At 41.2% G+C, this 22632-nt stretch overlaps 1 protein-coding gene across 4 annotated transcripts in view; it reads right to left on the reverse strand.

Moving 5' to 3' along the window:
- LLGL2 (LLGL scribble cell polarity complex component 2) overlaps positions 1-22632 on the reverse strand; it is a 38046-nt gene that overhangs the window by 3974 nt on the left and 11440 nt on the right. For all 4 annotated transcript variants that reach the window (XM_080376591.1, XM_080376592.1, XM_080376589.1 and 1 more), the window contains 19 exons: positions 22168-22276; positions 15734-15831; positions 14653-14734; positions 13259-13374; positions 12497-12655; positions 11544-11706; positions 11231-11363; positions 10381-10435; positions 10032-10186; positions 6462-6679; positions 5906-5973; positions 4737-4890; positions 4521-4625; positions 3934-4226; positions 3520-3673; positions 3011-3161; positions 2216-2332; positions 1519-1685; positions 529-793 (listed from right to left, as the gene is read on the reverse strand). In XM_080376591.1, the coding sequence (XP_080232717.1) occupies positions 529-793; positions 1519-1685; positions 2216-2332; positions 3011-3161; positions 3520-3673; positions 3934-4226; positions 4521-4625; positions 4737-4890; positions 5906-5973; positions 6462-6679; positions 10032-10186; positions 10381-10435; positions 11231-11363; positions 11544-11706; positions 12497-12655; positions 13259-13374; positions 14653-14734; positions 15734-15831; positions 22168-22242 (2728 nt within the window). In that variant the 5' untranslated portion in view covers positions 22243-22276. The remainder of the gene's footprint in view (positions 1-528; positions 794-1518; positions 1686-2215; positions 2333-3010; positions 3162-3519; positions 3674-3933; positions 4227-4520; positions 4626-4736; positions 4891-5905; positions 5974-6461; positions 6680-10031; positions 10187-10380; positions 10436-11230; positions 11364-11543; positions 11707-12496; positions 12656-13258; positions 13375-14652; positions 14735-15733; positions 15832-22167; positions 22277-22632) is intronic.

Below are 22632 nucleotides of genomic sequence, written 5' to 3' on the forward strand. Positions count from 1 at the left end.
ACTGGACAATTTAGGATTATGCTGAAAGATAATTGTATTGTCCTGCGCTGACACTTACGAAAAGCAGCACAGCAAGACGTAAAAACTGAACTGCAAAACAGCCGTCCACCTTCAACAACCACAGGATGTTGAATCCCAGTTTTGCAGTTTGATTGTTGAGCACAGGCATGTATAGGAGGCACAATGCAGCCATTTTTCCTCAGTGCCTGCTGCTTAGAGAGCCATTCTGTTGACTCCAGACAAGAGGAGGGTGGCCAGATAGAAGCCACCTATGGGGCACATCCAACCTGTTAGCTGAAAACCACTGTATTCTATTAGTAACGATAGAATAAACTAGAATAAACTTACTTCTGCTAATTCACATGTCAGTACCTGTTGGCAACAGCTACTGGCCAGAAACCTATAATGGACATATTTACATAACATTCACATGTATACACAGCCAGTTTTAACACTAAGCCCTATAATCCCTTTTCTATTGTCTCAAACACAGAGGTAGACGATTTGGGAGAAGCACACCTTACTTACCTTGGCCATATTTAGTGAAGACGCAGGATGCAATGCCGCTCACATCCTCTTTGCGGATGCAAGGGTAGCGGATCTGTAACTTGAGGAAGGGCAGTGAGATGATCTGAATGTCTCCTAGATTAGTTAGGACAGCCAGGTCATTTTCACTGTAATCATCAGTCTTGCAGCTGCCAAAGTTTGCAACCGTCACCTTTCGTACCCTACAGCCTTCCAGGGCCGTCAGCTTGAGCTTCAGTTTGGAGCTAACTTTGGGTAATGTGAACACCTATCAATAGAAACAAGACACTGACATCTCTTTCCTGCACAATGGGAGCAGCTGCACCCCAGGACATCTGCTGCTCCCTCCTTTAACAATGTTTTCATTCACAGTGTGTACACACAGGTGTAATCTGAGTCAGCCTGGCTCCCTGCTCATGGACAAGTAATCAGCCACACAGTCAGTGTTAGAATCTGTTTCTGTTCTGACATCAAACAGTTTCACCCTTCAGGCTGCAAACTGCATTTCTCCCATAGTTCTTTCAAAACCCCTCCACATTTGACTACAAATTATTACAGAAAGAGAACAGGGTTTACACTAACTGTATGCTCTTCCACATTAAAAAGCCAAGGCCAACCTACAGCAAGCTACTTCAAGTCTTCTCTTTTATGCTGACTAGTTAGTGTGCAAAACATGAAGCGTCTTAGCTGCCTCATCGAAATGCCAACCAATTCCTGCTTCTGTACTAACCACAGCAAAAGCAGAAGCAATCTTGTCTAAAGAGTGTAATGTAATAGAGGAATAAAATTTCTATGTTCAGCATGTGCACTACTATGCTGAATACCCAATTTGTCAGCACACACCTCATTTATGGACTGTACCAGACAGAAATACCGCCCCATAGGTGTCATTCAGGTACAGGAGAATAAGCACTCCCAAGAGTTATCTTTCCACTGAGCACTTGCTTTAGCAGATTTTATGCAGTTCATATGCACCTCCTGGGTGATACTTACCTTAAATTGCTCTTCAGACACTACCAACAGTTGATGGCTGCCTTGCATATCAGGACTCTTAGAAAGGTCATGTGCTACTTCTAGAGGTTCTGGGAGGGGAATGCTGCGTCCGTCCAAGACAAGTATACCCACAACAGGAGCCCTGTGCATCAGCTGAATCTCTTTGGCTAGACAAGCAAGATAAGGAGGAAAATAAACAAAGAGAAAAACCAGACAGGAGTCTAGTCAGAGACACTGTGTTAGAACCTGACCCACATCCTCCCAGAGCTGGAGACCTATACAATGCAGTTATAGAAACCCTGCCTAAAAAGATTTTTAATAGTTAAAGGGTATTTGGACTGAACTGGTTCCTGTTAAACAGTAACTATTATTACATAAAGACAGCAGGTCCAGCTGTCAGAGTAAAGTACATGTGCACTGAGGCTTGATGGTAAACTTCAATGACAGCTGATGCAAATTTATATTTCTGAAGTCAACAGGAAATGAGGCTAAAGCATGTCGAGCAGTCTGGAGCTCGCTCACTCTTCAGTTCAGTTGCTGCAGTAAGCATTGCTTAGCTCACACATGGCTACATTTAGCTCCGCTTTCACTGATAAACAGCAGCAGTTGAGCTACCTTGGTTTTATGTGTGTAACCCTTGGTTATATGAGTGATAGCTCAGATCCCTTAGGACCTTGCTTTCACAAGGCATACTTACCCTGCTCTGCCCTGACAGGTTCATCCATCCTCCTCTCTGCTGGAGGAACACGTAAACAGAAGGCGTAGACTGTACCTCCATTGGTGCCTGCCCACAAGGATGGGCAGTGGCGGGAGCCTGAAGCAACAAGAAGGCTCATGAGTGAGGCACCATCTGTGACATCCTTGGATAACTGCTTCCCGCTAGCTATACAAGAATCCTCCCTCTGTTTACACCCTAAATATATTAGGGCAGATTTGCCAGGGAAACTGCAGGTTCTTAGCACTTTTCCCAATGTGTCCATCAACAGCCCTAATAAAGGACAGAGCACGTAAAGGGAACAGACGGCTGTTTCCATCAAACACCACAATTGCTGCATCCAGTTTTCACATATTTATATCGCATATGAGCAAAGCAAACTCCTTCATGATATCAGTATAGGCTCTGATGCACAGCCGCCACCATCCTCACCAAAATTAAAACGCCCTGCTGAGGGCAGGGGTAAATTTTAAAGTGATGAGATACAGAACAGCTTATACTAAAAAGTCAGATGTCATTCCAGCACATTGAAAAATGATACATAAAGGCTGCATCCAAAGATGAAATACTACTGACCTTTGAATAGCCAGCAGCCAGAATGGCTAAATAACAATTCTGCATGGCAACATATGCTCTTGTTCTATATTAGTTTTTCAGCACAGCACAAAGTAGGACACAGGAGGTGCCAAATTTTCCTGGCAGTAAATCCTAATACATTCCTTGGCAGAAGGAGGAAGGACCCATTCAGAAGAATGGAGAGATGCTTTTTCTACTCACTGTCTCTCAAGAAGGTATCAGCAAAATATAAGGTTCGCACAAAGCCAGTGAAGGAGTCTTCTGCAGACCGGGCTTCAATCTTCCGCTGGACTGGAGCCAGTTCCATTTCCTGCAATGTGTCTTGGTCAAATTTGGCGTTTGCTTCTTGCACCTTCAAAGATAAGAAGACATTTTGTCAGTCAGGCAAAAGCCTGGGGGAGAGAGACAGACAGTAAGAATGGCAGCAATATAGACAGGGAAAGCACCATCATACCAGTGAACAGGTACATTTTACATTTTATGTTCAACTACAGACAGTAGATCTCTAAAAATGTGACTATTTTTATCTAACAGCAGCATCAGAAACTGCCATTTTTGCCCTTATTCCAATAACTACTGATACCACAGCAGGACTGCAGACCACCTCCTGCTCTAGGCAGTCTAATCAGGACTCTGCTAATTAGTAAGTAATGTTGGACTAATCCTCCAACCTGTAAACAGAAAGGACCCCAAAAAGGTGGATGACTCACGTCTGAGGCATTTCCACTCCCTCCTCGTCGCTTCCTACTAGACACCCGGCTTCTTCTAATCCGTCTGAACGATTGACGGAGGGACTTCTTCAAGGATTTCACCCGAGACAGTGGGCCTTCTAAGGCCAATTGATCACTAGGATGCAGCGTACACCTGGAAGAGGGAGACAGCAGGCACATGGTCACTTTCTAATGGGTAGCAATCACTCCCAAGAGTCCAACAGGACACACACCAATGTTGGAACATGCTTATATATACACTTGAAGATCTTCAAGGATCGAGTCCGATAAGGCAGAGCTTCTTGCCACACTGACTGCGTTTGAGAAATCATTTACTTCTACTTGCTTTGTTAGCAATCCTAGGCCACCTTTAACAGAGGATTACCACAGATCTCCTGGAAAGAAGATACCTACTTGACAAAGACCAGTCGTTTCTGCTGGTGGTCAAAAAGCCCAAAACCATGACTGGTACCAAAGGCCACAAGTTTCCATTCAGAGTGAAGGGCCAATGAGGTGACTACAGCTGGTGGTTGACATTGGACAAGGACAAATGGTTGAAAACCAGCTTCAAATCGAACAGGTCCATCTCGAGTTTTTAATTTCTCATGACCTTTCCATCGATAGCCCTCTTGGTCCTGCAGGAGATCTGCTTCAGCGTGGTCCACAACATGTTCTGCATCTTCGTCATTCAGTTCCATCACTAGTACCTGAAAGGAAAAGGACACATTTTGCTATAGCTTTTACCATGCAAGTGGTCCTTCAAGCTGCAGGCCTTCTCAGCAGCTACAAGAACTACGGCATCTCTCAGGGCATACAAATAGCATTAGATAAAGTCTAAAATACAGATTAGAGAAAGCTGAGAACCGTGAAATAACATTTCCAGTGACTAGACTGATTTACCACTAGAGAAATGAGTATTTCAAATTTTATTGCATCTTCAAGATGGACTGTGACAACCTGCACTAAAGCAAGGTTTATGACAATTCTTTATATTTCAATACCTGTCCTGCTGTACCAGCTACAGCCAAGTATCCACTGTATTTACACAGGTAGATCTTCTGGATCCCAAGTCTAGGATCATCACTGTAAGGGTCGAAGGTACCAACCTAGGCAAGAGGATACACAGTGGCTAGTCTTTGCAGATACGTTAACTAGGACAAGAATCAGAACTCCTCATCAGGTTTTCAGAAAGCTTCTACAAGCAAAAGCCATCTTACTTTGCGAAGTGGAGGCCATTCATCCTCACCCAGGGTGTTCATATTGTCATTGGGATCAGCATCTGTGAGAAATACTCTCACTGTGCTTAGCTTATAGAGAAGATGTAAGCAGACACCAGATGCATCCCAAAACCGCACAGTACCATCTTCATGCCTGTATGGGGGAGAATTACAGAAGCACACATCATACAGGAGAAAAGCACATGACCCAGATGAAGATGATAAAAGAGGGGGGAAAACACAACCAAAGATTAAACTACACTATTTACAAAGCCCTCAGCTGTGGCAACTTAGTGCTTCAAGAGAAGATGGGGGGTGGGGGGGTGCGGAGTGTTTGTGAGGGGTTTTTTGTGGCTTTTTTTGTTTTGGTTGGGGTTTTTAATCCATTTTTAATCGATCTGACAGCAACATACAATTTAAGATTACTTCAAAAAGCACTGAAAAGGAAGAAAAGCTTAGCATATAGAAGGAACAACGCATCCTGACAAAAATACTATTACTGGGAGAAAAGGAAAGAAACCAAGTTTTAATCTTAGTGCTCCAGGTGAAAATTGGCAACATTTTCTTCCACGGAACAATATGGTCTTCCACCATAAGGGTAAGGACTTCTAACAACCTGCTGCATCAAGAATGAAGACTGAAGAACAGCTCACTGAAATTCCTAAAAGTGCTTTGAAAAGAAAATGCTACATTGTCATGCAATGAGACAATCTCTTGCTAGCTATTTCCACTACTTAGCTAGATCTGTTCGTGCTGATCAAAGCAGGCAGGAGTCCAAGCTAACCTCTTCTTTGACACTGAGAACTTGGGGGTGTATGGATTTTCAAAACATCCAAGATTAAGCTCTGCTTTTACATTGCTCCCTTCAAACCAGTCTGGATTACTGCCTGCACTTCTACACTGATGTTTGTGGGGGAAAATGGATAACACGTCATAACTCAAATAAGCCAACTTTACAAGTCATCTATGGACATCACGACCTGTTCATTCAGAAGCAGTAGAATCAGTTAGCTTTACAAAGCTAGCAGCCCAGCTTTGAGAAGTTGTAACGTTGCAGCCTTCTCCCTACAAGATGAGCAGGCTTTAATCTCACAGGAAAGCCTCAGTTAGTTCAAAAAGAAGAACAGAACTGGAAAGGGCTCCTTAATTGTTATCAGTTAAGTACATACCCTGTTAGAAGCAAGTCCCTCTGTGGAGGATCTGGAGCTATGTTGGTGCCACCATCAATCGGCCATGGCTACAAATACATTAAGGGAAGACTGTGACTTCTTAGGCAGTAACAGTGTTAAGAGAATACGCAGTCAGCAAGACAGCATGAACTTCAGTGCAAGCAGCAGTGAAACAGTCCATGCAGTTAGCTTTTGTTTGGATTAGATGTTCCTGTTCTGACACCAGCTGTGCTTTTTAGAAGATATTCTACACATTTCCTCAAGAAGCTGTGCCGAAAGCTACATGCTTCTAATGAGAACTTTGTTACCACTGACAGCTGGGAACACTCAGACTTTCCTTCTGGCTTGTCAAAGCCTGAAAAATACCACATTTTAATCCCCCAGTGTGAGTAACTGTATTGGTGGTGCTCTGGGAAAAAGCCTTTCTTGACCCTATTAAGAAGCAGGACAACGTCTGTTGAGACTCATCCCTCCACACGCAGAGACCACCCACGTTCTGAGCAGTCATGCTGTTCTTAAATGCATGGGAACACATGTACATTTAAAGCTGCCATACCATATTTGAGTAGTGAATGTTCTGCTTGCTCCCAGCACTGATAATCCTCTCCCACAGTTTCAGAGGGATGTTGGAGACATGGTGTGAGCAGGTGATGGCTGAGCAATGGAGAGAAGCCAGGTATGGAGGATGGACTGCTGGCCAGCCTGCAGTTTTCAAATCTATAACTACCAGCTCTTCTTCTGCCAGCACCACCATAGCAGAAGGGTCATCAAACTCTGCAGAAACATGATTCATTGAGGCTGACAAAAATGACCATCCAAGGTAAACAGAAACAAGCTTCTTATAAGCCTTATTTGAAAACTGTTATCACTGATCTCTACACAAACATTTTTGTTGGCAAAACCCTTAAATGCTTCTGTGTTAACTGGGCCTATTGAGGCACTAATATTAATAGATTTCAAGATACTAACAGATTTACGGCAAATTCATTGTTCTTTATAAAAAGTCACTCTGGCGGTCACAGGAGTGGTGTAGATTCCACTGCAGAATAAAAAATTTGTTAACAACATACATGGCTAAATAACACAAGTTCATATTTACCATTGTAACAGCTAGAACTCAAAGGACTTTACCTACAGCTAATTAACAGCATGGGGTGGACAGACATGCATACACCCCAGCAGTGACCCATTTAGTACCGTGTTAGGACCACAGTCCATCTAGGCTAAGCTGCTTAAACACAGCAATGCCTTGAGTTCTGCAGAATGCTTCTGTGCTTGGACTGACAAGTATTTGCAGTTCAGCTCTCTTACTTTTCATTTTCCCTGCTTCTCATATGTTGTGACAGATCCTCTGGAGTTTCTTTTTTAAAGAGTGTGTACATCATCTAATATATATTCATACAAATATTAGACAAGATTACAAAAAATCTGTTAATGTAATTTTAGAGGTGATACCTGACACTCAAGAATTCCAGATTTTTCATTGTAACTAGAATTAAAGTGAAAAAATTTAATCTAATGAGGACATTATTGCAGTAAAGTTCATAAGACAGACACAATAGCAACTGGTGGGAAAAACCAAAACCACAAATCAGTTCACACCAACAACGATTAACATAGCTACAGAAATCTAAGTGAACATACAGCTGTAGTACGTCACACTGGGGGCGGAGCAGGGGGTGATAAACAGTGAGCCACAAGCAAATTAGCAGCTTTTCACTGACCTTCCCTGTTAACCCATACTTTTACTTCCCTTTAGTTGTTTGATTACCTGGAATATACTTGCAGGAAAGCACATCTATAAGCAAGCACGTACCAATTCTGTTCACTCAGCAAAATTAACTTCAAGTAATTAGTACTTGGCATCACTCTAGTTAGACATTCCAGGTTTCACCTCTGACTAGCCAGTCATAATATATCACTAATCAGTTCAGCTTCTTCATGGATAAAAGGTTTCATATCCAGTTTTGTTTTGCTTTCTTGCCCACTGCCACTTGCAGTGGTCTATAGGATTTCTGCATAGAACAATATCATACTTATATTACATTATGCATGATCACCCCTGCACTCTGACTGCTGCCACCAACATTAACCAAATATACTCTGTGTTAACAGTATTTTTTTTCCTGCAAACGCACACACATGAGCTCTTTGCTTATGGCAAGAATCCATTTTAAATTGCTGAAGTAGCAAGCATACTAGAATTTGTCATGACTGCCATGCACTCATTCACCTGCTAAAAAAAAAAAAAAAAAAAAAAGGGAAAACAGGAAGGGCTAGCCTTTTAAAAATTGTTTCCACAGTGTATTCAGGGTAGTGGAAAGTCACCAGCTACTACCACACTGTAGCGCATAAGCTTTGTGCTTATTAAATTAAGTGGCTTTGGTATACAATTAATACCTTCGTATTGCCATTGCAGGGAAGATTGCTTAAGGGCAAACAAGGCAAACTACGTGGATCCACTAAGCTTAGGTAATCGGCCACAATGAAGCTTGTCAACCACAGAAACCTCATTTTACTGTAAAAAAACTTCCTCATCTAAGCACAACAGTTTCAGCTTCCTGTAGCAGCTCCTGTCTGTACCCACCAGAATTTGTGTTAACTAGATAATTCAGTTCTTGGGAAGTATAAATATAAAGCTTGTTAAGTTCAGTTACTTCATCCTAAAGGACTAATCATATCCAGGAACTGAACTTTAAGTAGTCCATCTTCTACCTAAAAAACTCAGATTTCTTTCATCTTTAAGACTTGTTGCATCATCTAGAATCTCAGCTCTGACAACTTGATAGAAAGTAAAAGGGTCTAGTTTCTTTAATGATAAAAGCTAAACAGTACCTCAAGTTTAAAGGTATTGTTAAGCTTAAAGGTTTAGACCTACAGGCTCTGCACATTTGGAAGTTGCTTATTAAAAGGCAGTTGTGTAGGGAAAATTATAATGACAAACATATAAAGGCACTTCATCTCAGTTACGTTCCACCAGTTTCTTCACTGTTTTTTCAGTGACTTGAGAAGGGCCTGTTAAGGACTGGGGAGAGAGGTGGTGGGGAATCCAAAAGCTGTTTCTTCATGCCTACTTTCTCTGTGGTCTGCTTTGTACAGTAGGCCAGGGGGAGCTAACCTGCATCTACATATTTGAAAGCCCACGCTTGCACAGTGTGTGGCTGGGAGCTGTCACCACCACCACCGGCAGTACACAAGACAAATAGGTTTGGAAACTAGCCTTCTAGGCATACCAGAAACTAGAAAGCCTAAGAAGATTCAGTAATAGAAGATTTGCCCAGAAGATCCCAAAAAAGTATCTAGACTTCTGTGATTTGGTCTGACTCAACTTCCAATACATTTCTGAAGCTTGAAATTTTATACTGTTACTCCAGCTTAACCAGAAGCAAGAACTACACCAGCACTAAACAAACAGTTCTTGGGGAAAATCCTTTACAATTCCACCAAAAGAAAGAATATTAAGGTTACTGTGGAAGTAAGGGTAATAAAGCTCTTCAACAGAAGCAAGAATCTGACAAGCTCTAAGCAAGCTGTGGAATGAGTGCTATTCAGTTTTAGAACTGTTTACATTCATGTTCAACAGCAGTAAGTAAATTAAGTTCTCTATATACTGACCCTTGGTTCTATGTCACCTTTTGCTGATTTATTACCCAGGGCCCTAGACATAAACCCAGGTAGTAATTAAAAGAAACAATGTCTCGGTGGGAGTAAATTCTGGGTTTAATTATTGCCTCTTTTGAAGTACTATTTCAAAACAACGATATTTAGATCCTCATTTCACAACCTGGTTATGTCCAGCGTCCAGCTTACACAGACATGAGCCTAGGAGATTTTCTCATTAATGGAGTAGCTTAATTTTCTGAGGAATGTAAGGCATTTGTAACCAGCCCACTCTTTATACCAGTATTTTACACTTCACTTTTAAATGGCAAATCACTTTTATGGTCAGAGTCGATCTTTAGGTTAGAAAAGACCCTTAATGATTCTATGATTCTTCATTAAAGTCTCAGAAAACCCCCAGACAACTGACCTCCTTATCACATTTCGTATGCTATTTATACCAGGCAGATTTCCACAAGCGTACACAGCTACCCTAATTCCTCAATAATACCCTTTCATCACATACCTGCAGTAGGCTCTGAACTGAAGATTATAAAGAAGTCTATCACCCGTGATGTGAAATCAAAGGCTGTTTGCTGACTGCCATGGACAACAGAAATACTGTGCCGGTCACCATAGCTAGCTCGGGGCATCCCTCCTTGGAATATAATGTAAGGAATCCTTAAGAGAAAGACAGAGTTAGAGCAGTGTATGCTGAAGTGAGGAGCAAGTAAAATTTCAAAGATATGAGGCAAGTCAAACTTTGACAAAAAATTTGTAACATTGTTACTCTAAATGGCTTTTACCATATCGCACACTGCACCCTTTAAATGCCTTTAAACAGGTGAGAGTGAAGGGACACACCACGAACTTACCCATTTTTTGTTGTCTGCCAGTAGATCTTGGAGATGGCCTTGCAAGGAAACGGACCTAAGAGAACAGAGTTATTTACCACAATTCAAGAACTGCATCTTTACATAGGAAGTTCCTTATTCTGCTTCACCTCTGTCACCTCAGCCTCCAAGCCAAAGAGAGCCACCTGAATTAGCAGGCACTACCACCACCTTGCCAGACCACGCCACATCACACAAGTCTTATGGGACACACTAACCACAATATGCCTCAGCAAAACAACACTTAGACTCAGGGGAAGTTTTGAACTATGTTCCTAATGGCTAACAGGGAGTGGAAGTGCTGTTATAGAAGCTGATTAACTAGAAAGGATTGTTAAAAACACAGGCATTCCTGAAACTAATGTAAAAGTGATAGAGTTTTAGAAGCTTCTATATGCTTGAGAGATGAGGTCATCCCAATTTGATGGGTTTCAGCAAATCAGAGGCTTCGTTTCATCACTGCTCAGGTCAACAAAAAGTATACTTAGCTCACTATTAATTACAGAAGATCCAAGCAACTCCTGCTGAACAGGACACGAACTAAAACAAAGAGCTGAATCACCAACAGCCTTCTTCATAAGGGGCACTAATTTCTGCAACACATTTGCTCTTCATGTTCAGGACAGACCTCAACAATGTAAAGGAGTTTAAAATACAAGAAAAAAAAGTGGACTAAAATCCCTTAGTCTAGGCTCATGACCATTCAAAAGGCAGCTCTGCATTTTGTCATTAGGATTAAACACTAGGGAGAATGTGACATGAATATCCTACTTAAGCTCAAAATGAGTTTGAGTTTAGACAAATATGCAACAATTAAACCTCACTTACTGACCATAAGGCACAATGTTTTCCAGAGGCTCATGCTGCCTGTTGTCACTGGATAGTGGCCACTGGGTGTAACTTCCATCATAGTGACAACTAATGAATTTACTGCCATCCCTTTGCCAGTAGAGGTTCTCCAGTTGCTGAATAGAAAGACATACAATGACTCCTCTCCAGAGAGCTGTTAACCCCCCCAAACCCAATGCATTCTTACTGAAAAAGCAGCTTTGTCAGGCTCTCCCTGCACCTACTCATCTCCAGAGTGCCCCCAGAGAAGAGAGCCCTTCTTCCCCTGCTGAACTGACTTTGGACTGAATTAATACCTGGCTGCCCAGGAAATGGTGTGTCACTTTGTTACTCTGCAGGTCCCAGAGGACAATCAAGCCCCTGCTGTATCCAATCAGGATCTGGTCAGGGTTCTTGGGATGTTCCCGAAGGGCTTCCACCAATTCACATGATCGTCTGTTACAGTAATCTTCCGGTACTCTACAGAAGCAGAAGAAAAAACCCAAGAAAACCTTATTCCAGGTACAACCTAATATGACTAATAACAGCCAAGGTATAAGAAGGAGAAATTAAGCAACAAAAAGTTCAAATAAATGAGAATAAGTATGATCTTTCCACAAATCCTTCAAGCAGCAAAAAAATTTTACATAAGACATCACATCAGGCCTGCCACACAAACATGCATCCAGACTCATTTTCTTCAGGGAAAACCCAAGGTTTACAATTCATTCCAGAACTGGATCCCAGGAGAGTAAAAATGATCTAAATCACCGGCCCTATTCTCTTGTGACACTTACAGAATAAAAAGTAATATGGAAACGTCAGTAGGAAAAAACAGCGACATGAAGTAGGACAGTTTTCAGCAGCACTTGAATCTCCAGGGTGACAAAACTCATTTGGATAAAGCAGATTCAGAAGTTCTGCCAATGTTCAAAAAAAAAAAAAAGGTAATTACAGCTAAGCATAACATTTTTTGCAAAAGTAAACATGAGGGACGGCACAAGAGTTGCAGATTTACTCCAAGTGTCTCCTGTACAGTTCTGCCTATATGCTGCACGTCCACAGTGACAGTACTGGGTTGACCAGGACAGAAACTGTTACTGAACACATACCAGGAGCAAAAGTTACTTTCACAGGAGTCATGCAGATTTGGACAATGCTTAACATAACAGTGAGGCCCCAATACATAATCCAGCACGACATTTTAACAAAGGATATGTCTGCTAATGGGATTCCACCTCTACAGAGCAGTGCCTGTTTGCTCACTCACCGCTGCAGCACAGCCTCAGAGGTTATGGTCCTGTCCTCTAGCACTCTGAAGGATGGAAGCTCCACTACAAAGATGTTGCCACTCTCTGTGCCAAGATACAGGACTTCCCGTGAGGAATGGGGAAGGACAGCTGTTATCTGCGTGGCACTTGGTGGAGACCTGGAGATGCAAAGAGACTCTCATGAACTGCATATAAAAAGACTATTATTACTGAACTTGAGAGAACTAAGAACTCAACAGGGATATTTACAAGTGTCATTTGTTTTACAGGCAGAGATTTTAGCCAGGCATGATTCTTCTGAAGGATGAAAACACTAGCTTTAAGATAAATCATGTCAAAAGACTCGACAAGTGCATGGACACCTTTTTACAGAAGCCTCTCTTATTAAGTGTCCCTAAAGGAGCTAAAAAACAGCTCACCCAAAACTAGTGAGATCAAGTGTAACTAAAACCATAGCAATATTTAAACTCTGACTTAAGGGATGCTTATATTTAAGTCTTAAGATTTATAGCTCCTGTACACACAAGAGTGGATGCATAATATTAAAAAAAGGTGTCACCCTTTACATTGGTATAACACAGTTAAAAAGTGGTCTCCCAGGCCCCAGCTAGCCCCTGTTTGGTTTCCATGGATGGCCCTTTAACGGATTCACAGCAGTGAGAGTCTGTAAGAACAGAACAAGTTCTAGCTAGAACAATATCAGAATTTTCTTACTTGCTTAGTTATCCCCAAACTAGCTCAAAAACACTCTTGCAGATTACCCAGGTGGCCCTTTCAACGTGAAGCGGTGCTCCTCCCGCAGCTCAGATACTCCGCTGTGCTGCTTCAGGCTCCAAAGATGCAAACTGTTATCATCTAGCAATGTCACCAGCTGGCACTAAAAAAACCACACAATATGCTTTTTTTCAGAATCACAACATTAAACATAACACAGTAACTCCAGCAAGAAAGTTGCTGCAGTTCAGAATTCTCTGCTAAAACAGGACTGGGGAGCCAGCCACTGCTCTTTCTAGCAGTGGATATATCCTGCAGCAATGCTGTTAGCTAATAGCAAGGGATTTGGGGGTTGGCGTGAGACAAAAAGTAGCCTAAAGGCTAAAAACCCTCTTATATAGGACAAAGGCACAGGTTATCACTGAGGGGAATGACAAGGACTTAGGCTCTTGAAAAAGATCAGCCTATGCTGTAAAGCTCAGCAAGGCAGCTGCAGGCTCTTAGCTCACCACCTTCTCCCTCAGCATGGTTTGCTGCAACACACCCCAGCTTTGGGTGGGGCTGATACAGTCTACTGCACCACGCTCCTTGCATTCTTCATGTCCAACCTCATTCTGGAGGGTTGTGTCAGAGTCCTTTTATGAGCCCAGCCCTGCTGGCTCTATGTTCAAACTGAAGCATTTTACCTGTTGAAGCCACACCTGGTGCAACACTCCCCATGGGAGTTTCAGCTTATACCATTTTAGTTAAGCAAACAGACACCCAAAACCACCTCAAGAATTAAATCCCTCTTGCAACGAGGCCACTCGTGCTATACTGGGTGCATCAGGCAACAAAGTATGTGGCCAAGACACCAATCTGTCAGCCAAGGGAATGGAAAGTGGTTAGACAGCCACCAAACATTTGGAAAATTCTGCCTTCCTATTTTTAGTTTGTGGCAATAACTGTGCAGCAATCCCCAGGAGCAAGATTCAATATCCCAAAACACAAAGGCAACAAGCTTAGCAGCAGGCGAGGTTCGCAGTACCTTTTTGAACTCCTGAAAATAATTATATCAGTTCAGCAGCAGCTACTCTTCTATCTGTTGTTCTGCAGAAGAAAGACCACCCAGACCTACTGAAATAATAGGGTCTGGAAAAGGAAACTGAAGTTCTTGCTTCTGCAGCAGATTGCCTGAACTATTCTGGCCTTACTACCATTCCCAATACGTTGCTTGAGAGAAATGACTAACAGTTACGAACAACAAAGCTACTCTTAAGTTTTACTGAGCATCTCCACAGCAACAAGTGCTGCCAAGAGCACAAAACACGCTGGGATAAGCATTCCCAACCAAGCAGCATTTGAATATAATTGGTAATAGGAGTCCAGCTGCCTGGAACAAACCCAACACCTGCATAAGAAACATCTACGTAAGTTGCAGAGGTACTGAAAAGACACTTACCTGATCAGGTATAAAGTGAATCTGCATTACAGTATTGTTTTCTTCATGTAAACCCATGAACTCCACCCCAGGAGCACCATACCTGAAGAGTTTGTTGAGGATCTACAGTATTTAAGATGACCCACAGCTACAATTAATTGATAAGAAGCTTGCTAGCAAGCAAAATGAGATTAGCTTGAAACCATGTTTTATCGTTAGTGATCTGGACTGAAAAGAACCAATGCAAATCTACTTTGATTTTATATGCTTGTGGCAGGTTATGCACAGTACAGGAGAACATGGAAGTTTACTTGATCCTTTGAGCATATGCAGAAGAAGTGCCTGGACTCTTTCTTCTCAGAGATGTTTAGTGGTTTCCCAGACACTACAATCCTGCTTAACTAATTTGTAACCTAGAGACAGATGGCTACCTCCTGCATGTGGAGTCGAGCCTCTGAACACAAACACCACCAGGAATGAATGATTAAGCAGGCAGAGAGTGCACCAACTTCTCCTTTATGGGCTGAGCGACAGCCCTGTTTTACAGCTTGCCTAGCTGGTACTGTGCCATGGGAATCACCTCAGTGCCTCACATATACACAAAGCTTGGACCAGACATCATTAAATGCAAAAATGTAAGAAAGTGTCACCACCTTCAGTGTTTGGGTCTTTAATGCCTGCATGGTCAAAAACTTGGGAAGCTGAAAGCATTTCCGACTTCAGTTTTAACCTCTGAAATAGAACTGCTTTAAAAAAAAAAAAAAAGGAACCCTGTCCCACATATTTAAACAACCCTGGAATTTATAACATGAAGGATTGCTAAACTTAGGTGAGATCTAGTCTGATCATCTGCATAGCAAGAGCAAAGAGTCTTGTCTAATATCTGCATCAGCTCAGCTTCTGTTTGAGCTATCATTCAGCTCTTGGCAAAATAATCCCAAACTGATCAGACCGAGATCACTTCAAACCTAGGCAAACTGTTCCAATGTTCCAGTAACCCTTGCTTGCAAATTTATAGTTAATCTAACTTTTTACAGTGTCTTCAAAGTTGCACATTCTGGTGTAGTCAGAGAAATCTTGCTGAAGTTGTTCAAAAGAATACAGTTTAATGGCTCCTGATCGCGTTCCAATGGCCATAAGGTGGAGAAATGGGCTATAGCCCAGTGCACTGGGTTGATGGGGAAATCCATGTTCAACAGTCTGGTAGAGAGAAAGAAAACTCATGATCAACAGCATATTTCATGGGCATTGCTGTATACAGATAAAGAACAGAAGTTTAATCTGGCACGGCAGTCTGAAATACAGTACTTAATGGCAGCTTCTGTTGAGAAGTGTTCAAACACAGGTTAGATTTGCTGAACAATAGCCTAAGGATGAATCTATTCCAAGAACCCCTGGCTCTACAGCCAGGATATACAGAAGTATAACAGAAAAGGAAGAGAAATATTCTGAAAACAGTAACCCAAGCAGATCTTTATGTTAAGATTATAAATAACTCTGCATAAGCACAATACACTGCAATAAGCTGCAATACACTCCGTTGCTCCAAAACAACTTTACTTCCATAAACCAACTGCTCAGCACAATTTCAAAGTCTGACACAAATACTGTGTGTTGTAAGGTCAGCTTTATCTGCCAAATTCCACACAGGTCAGCCTTTCACGACCTCCTCTTGTTAACTGACATCAAGAAATGGTGCAAAGCTATTAAGAACTACTGAGTGAACATCAAGGCTCATCCAGAAAACTAAACAGATTTCCTACAGGGCAGTCATGAAAACTAATGTAACTGAATCCATTTTCCAGAAGGAGCACAAGGAGCACTGGAACTTAATGACAGCAGGAGCCTGCTAGGCCACCTCAGACTAATTCAAAGCCATTGGTAATAAAAAAAAATGTCAGTCACTATCATGGGCAGCAGTATGTTTCTTGACCTTAGTGGCTTCCCTGAAGTACAATTTACACTGCACCAAGAGGAAGACTTGGAGCATGTCATACACACCACACTTAGCATGCCTGATGCATTTATACACTACAGAGTAATATTCTGCCGTACTTACAGGATGCAACCAAGCTGCTTGTAAAATAGCTCAGTCAAGGTTTTAGAAGTGCTAATGTACAGATATTATCATCGATCAGACAAAACAAGCATGCATGAGTGTTTGACAACATATAGCTATGTAAAGAGGGATTTGTGTGCCTGAAGATTAATAGGGCTACTTCCTGGAAAACATTGTTGCCCTTACAGTTTCAGCATCTGGGAAATACGTTCTCCTAAGGCAAGCTGGTCAGCTACAGAATAGGAATTTGTTATAAAACAGCCGGAGGACCACTTGCATTACACACACACCAAAAAAAAAGTGCAGAACCCTCCATCTACAGAAGTAAGCACTTGCACTTCGTTCCCATCATGTCTTTGAGACAGAGCTACCACATCACTTGGCTTTATGGTTTAGGTTTATTCAGCCTAAAAGTAACACCTGGACTTTATTTCCTGCACAGTGATTTCCCAACTTAATCCCTTGCACCAGAATCAAATGAAGTCAGTTTCATTTCTGTGGTCACGCCATTAGCCTGAGGTGCTCCCAGCTGCTACAAAATAGTTTAATGCCCTTTTACTGTTTCTGCTCAAAGCCACAGGCATAGGAAGATAGTCTGCCAGATTGGTTCAGTTTTAGCCATTTGATCACAATGTATTGTAAAAATTGATGAATTGTAAAAATAGACCTTTCTCTAAATATCAATTACCCCAACCTGAGGTCCTGCTAGGGGAAGATAAGACATTTTCAAAGATACAAAATTGAAAATATTGGAGCACTTCCTAATTTTCTGCTTGCCAACTCCTAAGACTGGGCAAAGAAGTCATTACTAATTTTTAACCTTTTATACATGGTAAATTAAGATTAGTACTACTGGCTCCAAGACCACCAAATTTATTTCCCTTTATGATAACCTAATCTCCAGCCTTATTTATATTCCTAGAAGGTAATTTAAGTTTGCATTATTAAAAACAAATTTTGAGAAGCCAGTCTTTTTAACATCACCCTTGATGTTGTTGTTAACCGACCTTTGCCTAGCCACACATATAAAACTTCCCAGAGAAGACTGTATGAAGTAGGAACTTATCTATGGACTCAGAATTGAAACAGGGCAGTTTTCTAATCCAGCACAGGCAAAGCAGAATTTCTCTGTACCATGATACATGTCTCTGTACCGAGACAGCACAGAGCAGCTTCCTAGTTGTCAAAATTGTAGGAGCGTGAAGCTATATTCTGAGAATAATTTTCAAGGTAATGTGTTATCTTAACAAATCATGAGACATTTAATTGAATCAGGTGTAGCACAGGCAATAGATGCCATTCCACTCTCCCCAAAAGAGAGCAAGGAACAGGAGACACCAGTGTAATTCCACTGTTAGTTTTAGTTTCAACTTGTCCACAGTCACTGCACATGTCATCTGCACAACCAGGTGCCCTTTTCAATGAAACATCAATTAGAAACTGTCTTTATACTGAGATTTCTTCCAGCCCAGAAGACAAGGCTTTAGCCATAATTCTCACAATAGAAAACCATGACTTACACAGTACTGTACTGCCTGTTAGGAAGCTGTCAATACTAGCCTTCATACTGGCTAATTATATCTTGGGTTTGACATGTTAATTTGTAAACACATTAGACAAGCCAATAAAAGCTTTAATTTTCAAGTATGAGACCTATGAACTGCATAACCAAGTGTGTACCATTCGGTAATAATAATAGGAGGGTAAATTTTTCTCCAGGTTGAAGTACCCCCCCACCCTATAGCCAAATTTGCAAAAGGTACATTAACAACTACATCCAGGAGTAATTACTGTTAGTAATAGGCGGCCACTGCAGAAAATAGTACCACATGCAGAAGCACAAGAAGAATCAGTAACAATCACTTATTGTTACACAACTGCTTATGCAGTAAACGTACTAATGGTTTCTGACAGCTTTGAAACTTCAGCCAAGATGCGCATAAGACATAACGAAGATAACTCCCTCCCTTTATCATTCATTTGTTTCTGTAGCCAGGCAAGAAAGGCATCAGGGTGACTTTTTGGCTGTATTTGACACCACCAGGACCAGGCATTCACATTCACTGTACTGATTACCTAGATCTTTTTCTTGTACTTATTTACACTCAGTTGTTAAATCACATCATCAGCTTTTCCGCTGGCCTCCCTTTCCTCCCTTCTCTTCAGCAGCTTTCATCAGCCAATCCTTTCACCTGCTCAGCAGGTAAACCCAGCAAGGGGGAGCGAGGGGGGCAGAAGGCAGGAAAGGTTACAATGGAGCCTTTCAGGACAGCTGAAATAAGAAACTGGAGTGCCCACAATGTGCCCTCCTTCTCTAAAGGGCCTTTGTCTCTGAGGAAAGGTGGAAGCTTTCGTTTTCATTTTCCTCAGACCACAGATCCGTCAGACTCAGTAAAAGTAAGCCTGATGTCAGCAGTATTAACCAACAGAAATGCTATATGTCAGTCATATTTACTGCAGGAAAAATGCGGCCAAACTTAACAGTTGTTCCCAGCCCACACTAAAGCTGTGCAGCTGAAATTCAGTGCTGCCTTCCTTCTTTCATTTCGCTCCGCTTCTCCTCTCAGATTGTTTTATGACAAAGCACAGACAAACCCAACCACAGGCAATACAAATGCTGTACCTTTCCTAATATGTCTTTTGAAGGAACAATGAAGCCTGTATGTGTTAAATCTACTTTGCATAGACACCAATTCAGATTTAAGGCAAGCTATCCATCACACTCATCAGCAAAGGGTTAGGAAGACTGAAAAGAGGGGAAAAAACACAAAGCCATAAATTAAATGCAACGTTCCCAGTTTGGTAACATTCAGCTGTACGACAGGCTGGTTCACCTGTGTGTTACCCATCATCTAGTCTGACAATGCCAGCCTGAACATGTCTGTTCTGCAGGGCTTGGACTGAGCCAAAGGCATCCAAATACTACTTCCAAAAGCAGGATAAACTTAAAGAAGTAGACTGCCAAGTCCACATACCTTATCCTTCATTCTATCCACTGAGCTAAAAACAGATTCTTGCAACAGGTACACACAAGTATGGGAAGTTCTTACTCATACAGAGAAACAGATATGCAAAGCTAAGTGACTAGCAGAATTTAGGAAGGTGTGTTCTGAAACAAACACGAGTTTGAGGACAGTTTGAAGAGTTAGTCCAGTGGTCAATCAGTCCTTTAAAATGATCTCTATCACCTCTTACCTGGAACAGAAATGCAAGAGGGAAACAGTAAAAAGATTACAATCTATTTATACTTGAGGGAGTAAACAAACAAACAAACAAAATCTATCACCACCAAATAAAAAGACTTTTAATTGATGTCCACTACTAGGCCAAATACATTCCACTACATTAACACTAAACTTTGTGGCATCATGCATTCATATTCAACTTCAAGGTAAACAATAAAATGAGGGCAAGAATCCCTAGCACTTTCAAGGTACAGACTTTCCATTTAGTCACTACCAGCATCACACACTGGAGAGGTGCAAATTCGCCATTCAATTTCTCTGATCAGCAACTTTACAGTCCCACAAATTATTTCCCAAACAGGTTCTTAACCAGAAGTGTTTCAAAGACCTCAAATAACAAGTGTTTAAAAACTTGCTTACCAGCACTAATATGCTTGCTTTACTTCACATATTAGACAAGGACAGTCTTGGGACAAAAAGTACTATGTTTCTTGGCTCCTTGAAGCCACAGCCTTCAACAGGTCAAAATTAAGGCCTGACTATTCCAGATCTCAGTCTACCTAGCTGCGAGTAGATGTTTATTATATCTGTCAAAGGGCAGAAGCTTTCAAATGATCCACTCTGTCTGGAAATAAGACACACAAGTCTCAGGGGAAAAAAACCCCAAACTTTATGCAATAGAAAAGTATAATGTAAAGATTCTGGTATAATGTTCATCCCCTTTCTGATTCTTGTTAGAAGAGAACAAGTTACTGTAGCTTAAAAGTGCAAATGCATTTTGCAAGGCCTTTAATTACCAAGACGTTAATGAAAGTAAACCATTAGGAAGTGTCCAAAGTAGTCGCCTCCCTAGAAACAAGATGCAATTATTTACCTTCAGGACTGAATCAAATGGGAGTCACAAATCCTGATGCCAACTTCTAATACATTTGGAAGTTTCCCTCTGCTGCAAAAGCTAGTTCTTTCAACCCTGTTTTGCATCACTCAAATTAGTCTGTCTCTGGGAAGTAAAGTTCAGCCAAACATTCTTATGAGAGAAAGACATATTCAAGAAAGAGACACCCCTGAAATAGCAAAGGTTTTTCCAAGGTATATACAATTTTATACACTTACAAGTAATTCTGACCCATTCTTGGGATGTCTTTTCTGAGCTGACATTGCATTCAGCTAAATGCTAGCAACTCAATCCTGGTCTTCATTTACTGTACTTTTTACGGCATCTGCAGTAGCATTTTCTTATGGTAGCAAGCAGAAAATAAGTCTGAAGCACTCAAGCTCCTTTTGTCTCCCCAGTGGGAGGGAGGTACGCATGGAAATGGTGTGGTTTAGTAGTAAATTACATTAAATCATTCATCTCAAATATCCAAAGTTCCACTTAAGTATATATCTACACCAGAATTTTCATGAATCAAGGAATTTATTTCTTAGGCTGACTTCATTTATCCATTATACATTTCAGCAAAATTCCATTTAAACCTTGGAAATACAAAACCTACAAATACATTTGTGATACCCAATGAAGGTGGAAGTAGCCATTAGCCTAGCAATGAATTACTACTAGGCATTTGCAAAGATGAAAGCACTACGTTCCTGGCCACAGCTCAAAAGAAAAATGCCCAGAGTGTTGGATAGATAGCACAGCCATTGCCATTTCCTCCACAGAGGGAAGGAAAAAATAGATACAGACTAAGATAATAGCAAACTCATTATTAACGGCCATTGTGCTGCCTAGGTACTACCACATTTCTACCACAGACCTTTAAATCAACATTTAAAAACAGAGGTATACTTATAAACCCAAAGGATAATCACAGACAAAGAACTCTGGCTTCAGCTGCATCACAAACTGTGGCTTACACGTATCTTTAGAAAAATGTTTACTTTTATAGTAGCACTGCAATGACTACCTATAACATAAGTAGTCACAGCACATAGCAGGACAAGCTACAGAACGCTCAGAGTATATATAAGCTGCTGTGAAGATCTCTTCTTTCAGCAAGTGCCACTCAGCAGCATGACAATATCCTTTTTCTTAAAAAGGAAAGCCAGAATTGAAAACATGCTCGTGAGCTTAAAGAAAACTAGTCAGGCACCATCAGGGAAAAAATGACAGAATTAAAAAAAAAAAAAAAAAAAAAGAGAGAAAAAGAAAAAAAGAACAAACCACATCTCCTAAATTTAACTTTTCCACCCACGCTCATGTAGTTTTTCCATCCCTTTACACTGTGCAGTGGGTCAGGATAGATTTGCCTTGCACACATACACCTTGGGAGTTTGAGGAAAGCACTGTACCTTGTTAAACTGGAAAAGGTCACGTTTAAGCCTCTCTCTCACTGGATCATGTCCGGGTCTTAAGAACCTTCTCATCTTCCTTGCCGTAGTTATCTTGGCAACAATAATCCTAATAAAAAAAAAGAAAAAGCCATATAAATGAAAGCAGCCTGAGAAGCAAGCATAGGTTATTTATTTTGGTTTAGCAGGTAACACAAAGCACCCAGAGCAGAATGAGACAATGTCACTATCGAATAACCAAAACCTGATACCACCACAAAGCACCATCTCTGGTGCTGGACTTACACAATACCATTTTCACATTGCTAAAGCAAAGCAGTACAGATAAGCCAAGATGATTTTAGAAGAGTTTTTATACTTGGCCATTTTGTGATCACTGCAGTTGACCTTATCCAATGAAAAGGCAAGCAAAACAGCAGTGCTTGCATAAACATTTAGGCAAACCCAAACTAAAGGCTAACTCCC

This window comes from Falco punctatus (genome assembly GCF_963210335.1).
Source record: "Falco punctatus genome assembly, chromosome: 1".
Classification (NCBI taxonomy): domain Eukaryota; kingdom Metazoa; phylum Chordata; class Aves; order Falconiformes; family Falconidae; genus Falco; species Falco punctatus.